General features: G+C 42.0%; 1 protein-coding gene across 13 annotated transcripts in view; it reads right to left on the reverse strand.

Annotated features, from left to right (window-relative positions):
• Positions 1-16,353, reverse strand: part of ABLIM1 (actin binding LIM protein 1) — a 283,881-nt gene that overhangs the window by 5,285 nt on the left and 262,243 nt on the right. For 7 of the 13 annotated variants that reach the window (XM_057506367.1, XM_057506362.1, XM_057506364.1 and 4 more), the window contains 8 exons: positions 13,316-13,420; positions 11,469-11,516; positions 8,509-8,655; positions 6,218-6,309; positions 4,872-4,977; positions 4,127-4,191; positions 3,439-3,499; positions 1,598-2,811 (listed from right to left, as the gene is read on the reverse strand). In XM_057506367.1, the coding sequence (XP_057362350.1) occupies positions 2,750-2,811; positions 3,439-3,499; positions 4,127-4,191; positions 4,872-4,977; positions 6,218-6,309; positions 8,509-8,655; positions 11,469-11,516; positions 13,316-13,420 (686 nt within the window). In that variant the 3' untranslated portion in view covers positions 1,598-2,749. Of the gene's footprint in view, positions 1-587; positions 669-1,594; positions 2,812-3,438; positions 3,500-4,126; positions 4,192-4,871; positions 4,978-6,217; positions 6,310-8,508; positions 8,656-11,468; positions 11,517-13,315; positions 13,421-16,353 lie in introns of those variants that run through there. The other 6 variants (XM_057506363.1, XM_057506365.1, XM_057506370.1 and 3 more) reach the window with 4 other exon arrangements.

The raw sequence follows: 16,353 nt of genomic DNA on the forward strand, positions 1-16,353 counted from the left end.
GGATATGGGAGCCTTTATTCTCTGCCAGGCTGACCGCACATACAAAGGAACTGCCTTTTGTCAGGGAAAAGTAATGTTTTTTTTTTACATGACTGGCAGCCAGAATTTTTCTTAATTAAAACCATGAGATGGAGGACAAAGGTCAGCCTTCCATGTCTAAGGAGGTCTTGGGTATGTGTAGCCAGCTGACTCTTTAGCAAGGAGTGTGGAGACGGCAAGAGACACCTGTCGGTACAGACGTCTACTGAACGCTTCCCCTCCAGCCGCCTCAGCGAACTCAGCCCAGGCTCGGGGAAGATGACGATGTGGGGCCATCCGAAGGGGGAAGGAGACTCCTTTCTGCATCACCAGCCGTAATTCCGGCAGCCCCAAGTTTCCAAAGGGCTAAGATCAGGCTGTGTCTTCAGGATTTTACCACACACTTGGAGTAAATTCGGATTTTTCCTCCAAAGTTATCTTAGTTCTACCTCCACTTTGAGGTTGATCATTTTTATTTTTGCCTTCACTGAAACACTTAGGGGAAAGCTGGGGTGAAATGCACAGGGATCTACAGTCGGCACCGGATTTTAAAAAAGTTTTTTGTTTACCTCCAGCCTGGTTCTGTCCACATCACGCAGGATTTTGTTGCGCCCTCTGTTGGTCACCATCAGCATTTCATATGGAAATATCTGAGAAGCAAAGAAAAACACCTCTTCTAGAACATCCCTGTCCATTTTATTAACAAGGAAAATTTAGCTAATACACAGGACTCCCCAGGTGGAGCTTCTAAGACATCATTAATAGAGCAGCTGAGTTATGGGTGCTCTTCACTCAAGTTTCCAGAGGCCAGGAACAGGTTCTTACACCATCCCAACTCCCCACCACGACCCACACAGCGCTGTGCCTTCGGGGGCTTTGTTGAGGGAAAGAATATAAACTGAAGGTGAAAGTTGAGAGGCACTGAAATGATGGGTGCATGTTTTATCTGGCAGGATGACACTGGGATGCTTCAACAATCTTGTTCTGGGACTGGCTCACGAATCCACCAAGCAGGCAGGCCCAGAGGCAGTGTTCTGACGGGATGACACATTGAAATAAGCCTGTTATGCTCACCAGGGAGCACAGCCCTTGCACACCTTTGCTGTAACGTGATGTTCTGAAGCTAGGGTGACCCACCATCCCAGTTTTCCCAGGCCTGAGGAGGTCCCTGGGGATGCAAGACTTTCAGTGCTGAAACCGGGGAAGTCCTGGGTACACTGGGACACGTTGGTCACCCTCTCTGGAGTGGTCTGTAATCGCTCCATGGGCACTGGGCATGCCTTGCAGTGCTCACCGCAGGGGGCTGACTTAATAGCAAGGTCATAGGAGAGATGTGCTGGTCCTTCACGGTGCATGCACAGCACCACGCCCAGAGAGGGCTTACACCTGCTGATGTGATGCGGCAAAGCCAGGTGACTGCCAAGGGGCTCTGCGACATGGCTTGCCTAATGCACCAGCCTGGCACCAAGGGGCCTCAACCCTGACATGGTGAGAAGGCAGATGCCCAGCTCTGGTTCAGGTCGTGCCCCATTTGCTGTGCCCTCAAGAGAGGAGAGAGCAGAGGAGCTGCACTTGCCTTTGGTTCCAACATGTTGGGCATGGATACTCCCCGGTCCATTCTCGTTCCGGACATGTGGCCATCTGGGAGCATCTGCAACAGAGAAGGCGGCTCAAGGAGGGGTGTACCCCAGCGTGTGGAGCTGTGGGCTCCCAGACCTCCTCATTGGGTCTCAAACGTTCGCCACCATTTCAAAGATAGGTCATTTTAACTATCACAAATTTTTCTAAATAAGATTCTTGCTGAATAAGAGCATGGATACTGGAAATACTGCTCTTTTATAGTTAAGTTGGGGAAAGACCCCAGCTCCATAACTATTGACTAATCCCCAACTTAGACTCACGCATGAAAGGACAATTGGCCCTTTAACAACAACATAGATTTGAACTGGGTGTGGATCCACTTAGACATGGATTTTTTTCAGTAACTATGTGGGAAATTCTCTTGGAGATTGGTGACAATTTGAAAAAAACATTTTTTTTTCTCTCGCTGACTTGGTTGTAAGAATACAGTATATAACACAGATACAAAATATGTGTTACTTGTTTATGTCTTTGGTAAGGCTTCCCATCAACAGCAGGCTATTAGTTAACTTTTTGGGGAGTCAAAAAAGTTTTATTTAGATTTATGACTGCAGGGGGTCTGCATCTCTAATCCCTGTGTTATTTATTCAAGGATCAACTATATATGGTATATCAAGAAATTGCCAAGGCTCTGATTGTTTTCTTGTTTTAATCTTAGTTTACTTTGCATTTTTTTCCTTTTCTCATTCTCCATGATAATTTTGTAAGGTTCAGGATCTAGGAAAAAAGGAACGGTACCAGAGCAGCTCTTTCCTATTGGCTAAGACAGAGTTTCTTTTCTTGTGAGACCGCACAAAGGAGGGGAGGGCCTAAGGCACTGAGCAGGTATAAGTCAAAGAAAAAAGCTATATATGGACAGACCTTTGACGCTAGTCCCCTTCCACCACAGAGAGGACTATGTAAGGCCAGAGCCAGAGAGTCCTCTGACACCTGGCCTGGTTCACGCCGTGACCCCCAGGCTGCAGGGCCAGCTTAGGCATGCACGCTCTGCATGGCCCCTCACATCCATGGTCTAATGCTTAGACAGATCGGCCTGCAGAAAGATGTTCTCAACAGAAACCCTTCCCTGGAAAAGCAGCTCATGTCTGGATCAGAAATGGCTGTTTTGCTGTGTGGCCCACTTGAAAAAGAGAGTAGTCCATACCTGGTAGTCTGGAGAGGAAATAAAAAGAAAATATCAGAAGGGAAAGACAACAGAAAAGCACAGAAACATTATCAGAGAGACTACATCCTACTGCAGCCCCCCAAACACTCCCCAGTCACCCGTGCTCTGTCCCTGCTCTGGTCTCTGCACCTGCTGCCCCTCTGCCCCCTTGAAGCCATAAACTGCCTGCTCCAGTTTCAGCCAAAACTGCCTTTTCTCGTGGAGCTCTTCCCTGGCACCCTAAAGGTACTTCTGCCTTCTCTCTGCATGTCCGGGCACAGCATTTACCACACGGAGCTTCTCTCTTGTTCATTTGATCATTCATGCCCTCTCTCCCTCTCTTCCTGTCCCTCAGAGACATTTGCATTCTGAAGGTAAAGCATTGTTGTGCTTATGACCACACCTCCAGGTGTCTAACCGAGTGCTCAGCACATAGTAGGAGAATGAATCCACTCTTACAAACTTCCTTTTCATGGTCTCAATTCAATAGAGACCCTTTGTGATTTTCATAAGTGCGCCATTATCTCACAGCGGACAGATGTGACCCTGCTTCAGGCTGTAAGACAGCATGAACCCAGCCAGGGTACTTGTGATGGTCTAGCCTCCCATTAGCAGCCCGGCCACAGGGGCCTCACCTCGCACCCCTCCACTGACGTCTCCATAGCTGCTGTACTGAGCGAAGTCTGTAGAAACAGGCTGAAAGGACGAAAAACACATTATTAGAAAATGTACTCCACAGTGATCAGTTTGGGGTCAGGTGAAAAGGAAGAGAGGATTTACAAAATCCTAAGAATTCTTCCCAAGCTGAATTCCTTGACCTTTATTATTTTTCTTTCCTTTTTCTTCTTCTATTACTATGAAATCCCTTTGTCTTTTGTAGTATGTCCAGTGCCACTGCTCAGAAGGCCCTTGGTAAGCAGGTATCTCTTGCGGATAAATAAAAACACGTTTCTCCATGGAGTCACGCAATTACATTTGTTCTATGCTTTGTGGGAAGGGTGATTCCAATACTTTCCTATATCTTTTTACAGTAGAGATACTAGCTCAAATAATTACCTTTGTTGATTGTGGAAATATCTGCCACACAATTAATTAATCTAGTCTTCCAATAAATTTATACAGCTGTTCTGTCTAAAGTCAATTTCTCTTTCTCTCAATCTTATTGATAAGTCAAAGTAATTTACAAAGAGATCAAGGAGATGGCAGTTTTCATTACATCCCAACACTGAGATCATAGTGTCAGCCATATCCAGACAACATGTCAGCACTTCCACCAGGACTGAACGGGGAATAAACTCAGAAACAGTTAATTGACACTCTTACCCGGTGAAGCCCATTTCTTCCATAGCCTGGGAGAGAGGAGGTTTTAGATGACAGAGCATGTGAAGCTGAATGAGAAAAAAAGACAAAAAAAAAGAGCAGTTGTTAGGAGACTGGAAGGCTAATTCTTTAATGAAATCAGCAGTGCATCTTCTACCTTTCAGAATAGAAGATTTAGAAAAATGCACAGAACATTGGGCTCAAATGTTCACAAAGTGCTGTCATATGTGCGTGAGGCAGGGATTATGGGGGCAGTGATTGAGGTCGGGTGGGAAAGGAAGTGTGCTTGGATGCTTTATCTCTGGATCCTCGATATAGCTCTAAAAATGCTGTAATTATTTCCATCTTACGGGAGAAGTTGGGGCTAAGAGAAGTTAAGTATCTTACCCAAGGTTGCTCAGCTTGTAAATAACAGACTAATAATTTGAACCCAGGGCTATTTGGATGCTTAAGTCCACATCCCAGCTGTCATGGCAGGATTAACTGGCCTGGGAGCCAACCGTGTAAGTTATCAGATTCACTGGCCCACTGCAGGTGGGTTCCTGGGAGGTCTGGGAGAGGGCATCCCATCAATCAACAGCATGGATGCCTCATAAACTGCTGGGTTCTGGAGGCAGCCGAGCTGGGCTTGAATTCTGGCTCTGGAACTTAAAAGGCCTCTGTACCTATAGGCATGGTATTTCATTTTTTCTAAAGTCTTCACTTCTTGGCCCATGTAGATGTAGTGCTATGTGGGTGTGCTGCTCACCTGAGTTAATGGGAGAGTCATAGCGACCGGCTGACAGGGATGACCTCTCCCGGCCCTCCTTCTCCATCTCTTCTTTTAATATCAACTGCCCCAGGCCCGAGTTGAGCTATTCACAAAGCAAAAGGAAAGCAAATCCCGCCATCACTTTCATGCAGCTGCAGTTCCTTCTTTCGAAGGTCCTGAAGGAAGTTCCTGACCCTGAAGAGGCCCGGATGCAGACAGTCCCAGAGCCTGGTGGCTCCTCAAGAGGTAGCCTAGGTTTTGGACCCTGAACCCCTCCTTAGCCTTTTCATTATCAGGACTTCACTTCACTAAGCCCGGCCCCAATCAGAAGAACGTTCTTTCTCCTTTGCCCTCACCCAAAGCGCCAGCAGGTGACCTCGGGAGGTGTGTGTGGGTGCGGATTTTAGGTGGGAAAAGGGAGTTTTGGAACATTGTTCTTTAGACAGAAATAACACTGATTTATTTAAAAATAAGAAAAATTAAAGTAAAACCTGCTCATTGTACAGGTTTTAGAAAATCCAAAAGGAAAAGAAGAGTAACCAGTAATCCACCACCTAGAGAGTACTACTATTTACATTTCAGTTTATATCCATCCAGTATTTTTCTATGCACATGTCATACAAAACCAGGATCATGCTATAAATGGACTCATGTCCCTCCGTGTAACTAACCATACAACCTCCATATATCATGTCACGTGCATTTCCTGCATGATTAAGTATCTTTGGAAAATGCCATTTGAAGGGATTCATCAGTCCCTTATTGGTGGGAGGGTTTATAATTTCCTGGCTCCCTCTACCCCAGGTTGTAAATTGCCTCTCCTTTCGGTCTTCTGAGGTGCTGCAGGCCCATGCTAGAGGCAGGAGGGTATAATGAGGGCTTCTTGGTGGCAGCCCACTCATGTTCTCTCCTCTCTCCTAGCCCAGACATACACACAACTTACATGACTCCTGAGGGAAGACCTGGAGAAATGCTCAATCCCCAGAGAATTTCTTCTGCAGAGCCCGCTCGAGAGAAGGGAGGTGTCACGCTAGCTCGGTGGACACCTTGGCTCGACCTGGCCCCTGGCATCCATTCTTCACGTGCACAGCCCACGCAGGATCTCACTCTCTTTACACAATCCCGAACATCCCACGTCCCTCTGACCTCCAGCCTCCAGAGCCCACTGCGTATTCTGCCTTGGAGTCCCTCGATGCCCATCTTGCCTTGACTACCCGACTGCCAGCCCCGGAGGCATGGGACTGCCTCCTGCTCATCCTGGTGGTTCGCCCACAGCCGTCATTCAAAGAGATGGATCAGCGGAACGGAATGGAAGAGCGCAGCAAAGCAGTTCAAGGACAAACCTTCATCAATTGCTCTTCTTGCAGCTGCCGGCGTCTCAGAAGCTCCTCCTCATCTTCCTCTCTGCCACTAGATCTGCGTCTCATGTCGGCTCCTAATTCCACAGCAAAGACAACTTCTCACGTTAGCACCATGGCGAGGGGATTTTCAGGGACTAGTCCACCTGTGCTCACCTTGTCAGGCTGGCAACATTGTCAACAATACAAGGTAAACCAGAGCCTACCACTGATTTGGCACGACTGGCTGGCTTCTCAAGACAGCGGGCCCACTGACAAGCCAGTTCTAAGTGTGATCAAATAGGCATGAACTTTGACCTCCCAACAGTGATCTGCTCAATTAGAACTTGGTTTGCCATGACCACTGGATCTAAGTCAGCCCAGTGGCTACGGGTCAGGGCTCCCTATAGGTGGAAGGGGCATTTACGGTTATTATTTTGATGTTCCTGAGGTCCTTTTTCCAATTTCAATTTCAAATTCAATTCCTTGGACAAGTGGAATCCAAGCTCATCTATATACCAAATAGGTATGATAGACACTCTCGCGATGTTTTAAACTCTTGTAGTTTTCTCTGTTTCTGAATATTTAGATTTGTCATCATTCTGTCACCCTGTTTTCTACCCTTAATAAACTCATTAACAAGTGTGCTTTTTATTTTTATTTTAAGGGATGGGTCTCCAATGTTTCCCTTCCCTCAATCCTTTGAAAAATGTTCACAAAAGAGTTTTTTGATTCATGGGTTAATAAAAAGTGTTCAAACAGCTAAAAAGTTACTTATTTTGGTACAATAAAGCAGATCATGTACGATTTTTAAGCTTCCCAGAAAAGGGGAGACCGGGAGTGGGAAGGAGGAATCTGTCTGAATGGTTGGAAAATTAAGATAATTATTGTTTTTTCTAAATTGCTTGGGTTAAACTGGCTATGGGAGGAAACAGGAAAGCTTGCTAATCTAACCAAAATAAACGTTAACTAATAGCCTCAGTTTTTCTCATTTTGATTAGTGGACCAGAAATTTTCTTCATTTTTGGAATCCAGAAGAGCTTGAAGCTATTTAGTGATGATGGTTTCAAAACTGCAATGTTAATTCTCCCTCCCCAAAAGCGTAGTTGTTTTAGTGATCCCACTAAGCAACGTGACCGAAGTAGGAACCTCAAAGGCCTGCAGATCTAATTGAAGGGCACGGACTAGCAGAGAAAAGCTGATGATTGACTCTTAGTTTCTAAAAATCATAAACGTCAATGGGCATTTTCTCTCTTTAATCTACACTAATAAAATTAATAGACACAAATTTGCAGGAATTTGATAAATCTTAAGTCAACATAATGTAAAGAATACATGTGAATAATGAGCCCAGAAGGTAGAGTCTCCTTCAACTATTTCTATAATTATAAATTACTTTAAGACATACTCATATTGCTTGTAAAAGCTATTCCAAAGAGAATTTGATGAAAAATAGTGTGATGAAGAAAATTTGGACATTTAGGAAAATTGAAGGCCTTTTAGGTTTTCAACAGAAATGTGATAAGCTAGTCATATGTTTGGAAAGCTGACTCACTAATTTCAGTCTTAGTTTCTGAATTTGCTAATACTTTTTAGGCCAAGTGATTTCACTACTGACAAAACAGGAAAGACACAGACACAATTCTAAAGTATAAATTTGTGGTTGAAAGCAAAGCATGAAACAGCTCACATGTGACATTTTAGCAAACAATTCATGAAAATGATATGTGTAAAAGTCATATAACTTTTTTTCAGTTATATGTTTATTTCAGAACAGCCGCTAGTCTAATAGCCCTTCTTAGTAATGGAAGACGTGATCTAGCAAGAAAAGTGAAAGTCTTTCAGTGTTAAGATGAGAATTGTAATTACAACCCAGAAACAGTCTAACAGAAATTTAACTGAAAGAAGTCACGCTTCTGGGGACACTTGGTAAATTCATCCTCTAAACTTTAAGTATACAGAAAAGTGTTCTTGGCAGGAGGCTTTGATGCAGTTATGTTCAAAAGAGTTACTAATTTTGTGTTGGTGACTCTGAGAGCCCGTGCAAATCATCAGCTTTAGACCAGTTCTGCATCTCAGTGGTTCTGGTTAGTACAAAGCTCTGGTGGTTGGGTTTTTGTGACTTTGAAGCATTTTGCATCCATGTTAATACCACATTAGTTCTTTTCACTATTCTACCTCTTGGTTATACTTTTCTTAAAAATCTGTAGGATAGGATACCTTTTCTTGCATATCTTTAAGCACTTTGAGAGCTCCTAGCCATTTGACCCTTTGGCTTAGCTGCAACAGTTGCATACCTATGGCGGCAAGTGAGGGGGGACCAGGCCAATGGTCCGTCTCAATCTTTGGTATCTCGCTGGGGTCTGGAGCCTGGGCTGCTGGGAACTTGGAAAACTTGATGATATCTTCTGAAGACTTGCTCTGGGCTGCCAGGGCAGCTGCATCTAGGTGGGAATCAGGGGGAGCTTAGCTATTGGTCTGCAAGGCCCTGGTGGTACAACCCACTTACAAAGTTTCCTTGCTCTCTGGCAAAAGTTTCAACTCCAGAAAGCTGTTTATCACCAGTAGCATTGTCCTTATATTCTGCCAGTAGCAAAGCTTCCTTCTACATCTGTTCTGCATCTGAAAAACCTTGTTCTGGAGCCGTGCCACTCAGTATTAGCTGTAGCTACATGTGGCTATTTAAATTTAAATTAATGAAATTAAATAAAACAAAAATTCAATACAATTAAATATCAGTTCCTCAGTTACGTTAGCCACATTTTAAGTGCTCAATAGCCACATGTGATTAGTAGCTACTGTACTGGACAACAGAGTTATAGAACATTTTCCTCATAGAAAGTACCATTGGACAATACTCTTCTCGAGCAAAATTAGAAATCTGAATCAGTAATTTGAAATGAAGAGTCTAAAAGCAAGATGCTGTCATTTGATGTAGTTGCTAATCATAAGAGAGTTGGACGGCTTTGTATCTTTGCAGCTTCTTAGCCACAAATATGTTGGTCCAGTTCATTCTAATCCTTAGATATTATGTATGCGTTCTTGAGTGCTAGGAATAGAAAAGGGAAAATCCACTTTCAGCTTGCAGGAACTTAGTGTTTTGGCTTACCTATGCTGCCTTATGTATGTATATACGCAAAATACTCAGTGTTCTGTTCAAGGGTCTGCACTTAAAAGTGAGCCATCCAATTTTAAAACCAGGAAAGTGAGACTAGCAGCACCATTAGTTCATTCAGTTCTTAATGGCTCTACTTAGAGTTGTGAATGGCTTAGAGCCAGCCCCAAATCTAATCACAGAGACTGAGCAAAACAAACCAGGTTAAAAGGTCAGTCAGTCCCTGATTCCAGCTAATTTTGCAAACTGGCCTGGGATGTATATTACTGAACATTTCAAAATAAATTTATGATGCTTTAAATAAAACTTTCTTCTTCCCTGGGCTCACATATTGTAATATCTGGAAATAACTTTTTGAATCTTCAGCTCCAGTTCCCCACCTTTCCAGTACCCTACTGTGTGTCACTGTCCTTAAGTGACTTGACCAAGGTCACTCTATGTGATAATGAAGGGTAACGTCTTGGCCAGGCATGAAACAGTGTTTCTCTGAATCTCTAACCTCATGAGAAGAAAAAAATTCAGCTTGAAAAACACTGCCTACTATACCCTCCTCATAAAAAAAGACAAAATGTGTTAGCATATCTAAGACTGAGTAGTTCTGCATTACAAAAAAAATTGTGACTTCATTTTCCCACTGACACTAGTTATTATTGTAACATCTATTTCTATTGCATGGACCTATTTTGCAGGATATCCTTTGGGAAGTTCTGCTCTGGTTGTGCTACTCTTAATTATAACAGATCTACTGAAAATAAACAGTAAAGCCACAGTAAATTTCACAAAAAGAAGTCACCTAAACCTTTCCAGATAAATAACCTAACATCTAATCTCTTTAAGTCTTAATTATTTGATTATTTTTGTTCAGAGGCAGAGTCCTAGACATTTAAGTATTAAAAAAAGTAATTTCTACATTGATAAATCAAACTCTGGGAATCTTATGCTTACATTAAAAAAAAAAGCATGACTTCAAACAGTACTTACGCATGGGAATTGGTGAAGTCAGTAAACATTCACATGTTAATGAGTGGGTGAGAAGACATTAAACCATAAAAAAAATAAAAACAATGTTAATAAACTTAAAAAAGCAAGCACATGGCATGAATATCTTAAAAGAAAAAGATGAAAAAAATAATACTTCTAGAATCACTACAATACATAAATTCTCCTTTTTTCCCCTACAATGTTGGCTTAAATATTTTCCTTGTACATTTCCAACTTTATTTGCTTTTCATGTCATCCTAATCCTTAAGGACTCGTTAACATCAGCTGGATTCTAAAGCCAGCCTTCAAATTTCCAGGCGCAATTTGTGGGTAATTTTCTGAAATCACCTGAAGATCAGTCTTGGCTTTCTATCCATTCATAAAGATTTATGGCAGGTGAATCTACAGAGACCTAATAATGGTGGAGGGAAATGTGATCTCCATTTAGTATTGTGATTTCCTGGGGTTAAAAATTCCATGTTCCCAGGAAAGGAAAACACAATTTAAAATCCCTATCACTGATGCTTAGTTTGCAGGAATTTCAGACAAGCTGGCCTAAGTCACTTGTTTTTGCTGATGAGAAAACCAAGGGACAAAGAGATCATGTCCATATCACAGAGGCGAAGAGCTGGGAGCAGGGCTAGGACCTCTGTTTCAGCATGTGACCTGTCCACTCCACCACAGGGCACAGATGTCTGCATGCCCCATGAGAAACTGGGGAACTGGACAGTCAAGTTGACATAGACTTAGTCAAATTAGTTTTTCTCGGTAGCTGGCTTTTACCAGTTTTAATTCTTTAAACTAACTGCAAGCTCATCAAAATTATTATAGAGGTTGGTTAAATTATTTGATGGCCAAAACAAATAACACAAAAAAGTCTTGTTAGGGTGTTTGTGAACTGTTGTGTGACCAGTTTTCCCTTCTTTATGTGTGGATTGATACATGGTTTGATGGGCTCAGCAAATAGGCTAGGGGCTTCCTACCCAAGTTAAGTGCTAGCTAGGAAAACCAACCCACAATATTTGCATCTTAGGAGACCATAAAGGCAGAGTACACTGGGTGCCCCAGTTTTATTCTCCAAAGCAGATAAGCCTTTCAGAGGACAGCAGAATTCAGCTGATGCTGCTATGTAAGAGCTATGCAGAGGAAAGCAGGTTTTACCATGCTGTTTGTAGATGGGTGGTTTTCGGTAGATGTTGATCCCTTGATCTGTGGAAATGAAAAGCAAAGGTGTGTGATTATGGGAACCAGCCCAGCAGTGGGAAAAAACAGATCAACCAAGAGGCAAACCAAACTGAAGACTCTCGAACAAAAATAACTCAGAGGCTAACTTTTGTATTACAAAGATTCAGGTTATTGGAAGAAGATATTACAGGAATGAGAGAATTACTACAGACAAGTGACATGGAATCCTTTGTAATACATCTTAGGGTAGATAGAGATGTAATTAATTCATAAGCCATTTATTTAAAATACACGTTTCCCTAAAAGTGGGATTAAAACAGGAAGAAATGCAAGCGGTGAATGTACTCTGATGGTGAGGAAGACATAACCATTTTGGGGAAGATCCCCAAATTGCTACTGTCTAGAAATTGAGCTCCCAGCAGACACCAGTGGCTCAATTTACTTTTCAACTAATGAATGGAATAGTGGAAAGCAATGTAGTAAAATAAAGATTTTTTTTTTTCAAACACAGAAACAGTTTTTATGTGCAAGGCTAGTCTGATGTGCTGACAGGATGTTTGACAAAATCTTAGCTTATATAGGCCAAATTCAAAAAAAAGGAAGGAAGGAAAAGAAAAAAGATGCCAAATATTATTCATATATTTATATCGGACCCCATTTGATTATGCTACCATTTCACTTTGACTGCAAATACTAAGGAAATTTCAAAGGGTTTATTTCCCCAGAATCTTGGACACTGTATCTCAGTGGGGCATTCTTTTTTTTATTATTATTCATTTTATTATCATTAATCTACAATTACATGAAGAACATTATGGTTACTAGACTCTCAGTAGGGCATTCTTCATTTGAAAAAGTCACAAATGGGCAACATTGATTTTCAAGGTTCAGTGAAACTTGTTTTAAAAAAGCAGTCCTATCTCAGTGGTATGAATCTTATTGAACCATCTTCTGTTTTATTAGTTAGTTTGGAATGCAAATGGAAAATGATTACAGATTCCAAATATATATACTAACATTAATATAATGGGAAATTTATTGAACTACTTTGAATAGCTAAAAGAAGCAAAACAATGTACTTCCTATGGAAAAATGATATCATGACCTCTGATAAACAATTTTTTTGCCCTTAAAATTTGAGCTAACCCTAAACATCAAGATATTGATGAGTTCTGATTCTTCCAGCTCCTGATGGCAAATTGCCATTTGTATTGTGACAGTAAAGGCTTGTGACTATGGCAAAGCTTACAGCACCAAGCCTAAATTGCAAGATACCTCTGTGGGCTATGGAGGTGGTTAAACACAGCAGAAGGACCGCCCAATTGATCCAACTTGATCCCCCTCTGAATCGTACATAGAAAGAATCTCCACATTGGAGACAGATAGGAAAACAAAAGTACTCTCAAGTAACACTGTGGTCTGTCTTTAGGATGAGGGGATAACTAGATCGCCAATGTGATAACTAGCCAATGACATGGAACCACAGAGTGATATCATAGAAGGCACTAGTATCAAGGTAAAATGAAAATTTTAGTAAAAACAAAATAAGACATTAGAACAAAGCAACTCAACCCTTACTCCTTCACCCTCTGCTTCCCATCTCACTTCAGAAAAGTTTGAGAAAACTTAAGCTTTCAATACAATCCTGGCATTTTACATATATAACTTTTGAAAAGCCCCCCTAGGTCAGATCCTGCAATTTAGGGTTTATTGACTGTGTGCATCCCAATTAAAAGAGCATGAGAAATGGAGACGAGACAGAGGTATGTGGCTACATTCTACACTGTGACAGACACCAAGACATAGACCGTGTCAGCTCCTACCTGGAACATGGAAATGTTTAGGGGCCTGAGCGTAAGTTGGAGTTAGAGGGCGGCTGTCTGGCCGGTAAGGGAGAGGGGAGTTCCGGCCGCTGGACGGCTCATTGCCTCCAATGAGAAGAATGGAGAGAACAAAATGAGAGAAGGGAGGGTGATAAAGAAAACAAAGCAAGCATAATAAAAATTCAAAACAAGCTGGAAGGAGGTACATCAAAAAGGAGAAACAAAAGAAACAAACTCAATTTATCAACTTGGCTTGCAAAGGTGATTTAAGGTTTGTTTAGTTTTCCGAAAGAGAGGTTCAAGGTCAAGTGGAATTAGGTTAAAGCAGCTAGCAATAAGATGCGTCATTCCAGTAGCATGCGGTTGAAGGCTGTGAGCTAGCAGTAAACTGATTAGATGGAAATCACTTGCTAATGATTCAGGATCAGTTGTCAGATGGCTAAATCCCGAGCATGTAAAGGAGTGGGATATGCAAACCCAAATACAGTCACTTCCAGGCATGATGACAGAGGCTGGTGGTGGGGATGGATTCCTCTGGATGGAAGGCTAAGCCTGGGACCCTGTGGGGTCACGCAGTGCTCCCCCTTAGCAATACCAAGTGCTGTTAGGACAGCCTATGTTTCTGTTTCCTCACTTTGAAATACACGTGATAGAAGTAGACCCCTTTCTTCCAGGTACTTCAGCACACTTATACCTCTCCCATCTTGTTCTTCAAAAGCTTCTCTGAGGCTCCACCTAGTCTAGCAATTCCAGCAATAAAACAATTCCTGAGCAGCTGCTAGGCTGAGCTTCCACTAAGGAGAAGGAAATGAATGAGATACATACAGTCCCTGCCCACAAGGGGCTCCAAGTCCAGCTAAGGAGACAGACTTACGACAGATACACAGAATACCATGTGATCACTCAGGAATATGAAAAATTCTATGACACCCAGGTGAAGGTGCCATCGATTCATCAGGAAAGCTACAGAGAGATGTTAGATTAAGCTGGGCATCAAAGTGTAAGCTCACCAGGTGGGTAGGTGGGCAGAGGGGTGAGAAGGCCCAGATTCCAGAATGCTGGAACATCATGAGGAAGGAAAGGCCATGGTGTGTGGGTCAACAGGACTGACCACTGTGGCTGGACAGCATAGTATTCATGGAGGAGAAAACGGGGAAGAGGCTGGAAAGGTTCGCTGGGACTTGGCAGCAGAAGCCTTGGGAGCCACCACAGTCCCCGGCACTCCCTTCGGACCAGGAGAAGCGCGGGGGTGAACGGAGGCTGGTGCAAAATTAGAAAGAGATCAGCTACTGCTCTAAATTCTCCTCCGACCGCACGTTGGAGCAAACATCTGATCCAAGAATACATTAGAAGATGCAGGACTATCAAAAGTTAATGAATTAGAAATCTAATTACTTTAGTTATTGAGTTAAGAGAGTTCTTTATTCTGGATACAAGCCCTTTTTCAGATATATGATTTGCAAATCTCTCTCCCATTCTGCGGGTTGGTTTTCACTTTCTTGATAGTGTCATTTGAAGTACAAAAGTTTTAAGTTTTGATGAAGTCCAATTTATCAATTAATGATAACAATTTTAAATAAACCTTTGATCTTTAGAAGATTGAGCACGAGCCAATTTCTTCAAGTCAAACTGTTCTAAATCTGGCCAGCAAAGTATAAAAGATGTCAAATGCTGGGGTTTAAAAACAACATATTGAATCGTGTTTTAATTTCTCAGTATGTATATGTTTAGGTAACCAGAGCACATATCTGTACAAAGGGGCAGTAATTATTTATTATAGGCTCAAATTTAGATTCCACGTTTTTGGTTATCATGTTCTGAAACTTTGGTCTTTTTTCCTCAAGGGTCAGTTTATCATCTAGCTCCCAGTATATGACAATGTAGACTTTACCATTGAAGTCAGATATTAGCTTCTAAATATTATGAAGCTTAAACCAAACTGTTGACCTACTAAAAGCCTCATTTAAAAAATATGACTTCATTTACTATTATTCTCCTAAAGAGAATTAAACAGCCCATGTCTGGAAAAGTGAATAAAAAATACACAGGTAGAGGCAAGCAGGGGAAGGAAGAATATGGTTTATGTGTAGAAGGAAATTCAATTTTAAACCTACTGAATCAGAAGAAGATTTTATTCACCTTTGTGTGCTCAGCATAATACCTGGCCAAGAATAAGTGCCTAATAAACGTCTGTGAATGAATCCTTGAAGTAGACCACCTGCTGACTCCAACAGCTACGAATGGCCTAATTTAGTAAGCACGACTGCAGAAGTGACTGTCACCTTTCTCTTGATAATGACATCCCGATGCTAGTATACAGCAAGGGGATCCCAAGAGCACACTCTTTATGTAACTTTCCTGCTCGAGTTGATCCTCAAAACCCCAATTTAATTGGTTCACTTAATAAGAACTGTTTACTCCTACAAACTACAAAGAAATTACTCACAAGGGTAATCCATAATTGAGAACCAGGATAATTCTTGTGAGCTGTTCTCCAAAGAAGTTCTAGAGAGACTCAACTTCCTTGCGTTATTTGAGATGTCTCCAGGCTGCATAGCCTGAGCACTGGCCTCTATGGTTTCTGAACCACCCTGCTCCCTGCCTCTTAATCCTTCACCTCTAACCTTCCTGTTATTCAGGAACATATTCTCACAGGTTTGGGTCATAATACCTAATCAGATGAAATGCCATTAAATTTGTTTTGATAGTTATGAACCATTGTTATGCACACACAAATTTTTCTGCGTATAGGGGACACACAGGTTTAAGGTTATTAGAAATAGCATTTGACCAAGTATTAAATATCTTTCTATCAATAAGATGCTCTGCTGGCAAATGGCAGTAGAAGCCCATCGCTTCTTGGAGACAGTTGATGACCCTCAGAGGCAACTGCCTGAATTTCCAGTGGATGAACTCTGGCTGAATGCTGTCTCCAGTTGGGCACAGTTCTGTATTGGGCTGTGTATCTTCAGCAACCATTGCCCTTTCTTGTTGCTAGAAAAAACCCTAGTGTGTGCAAGTCTTTGCAAGTAGATTTG

The sequence above is a fragment of the Manis pentadactyla genome, chromosome 8 (genome assembly GCF_030020395.1).
Source record: "Manis pentadactyla isolate mManPen7 chromosome 8, mManPen7.hap1, whole genome shotgun sequence".
Taxonomy (NCBI): Eukaryota; Metazoa; Chordata; class Mammalia; order Pholidota; family Manidae; genus Manis; species Manis pentadactyla.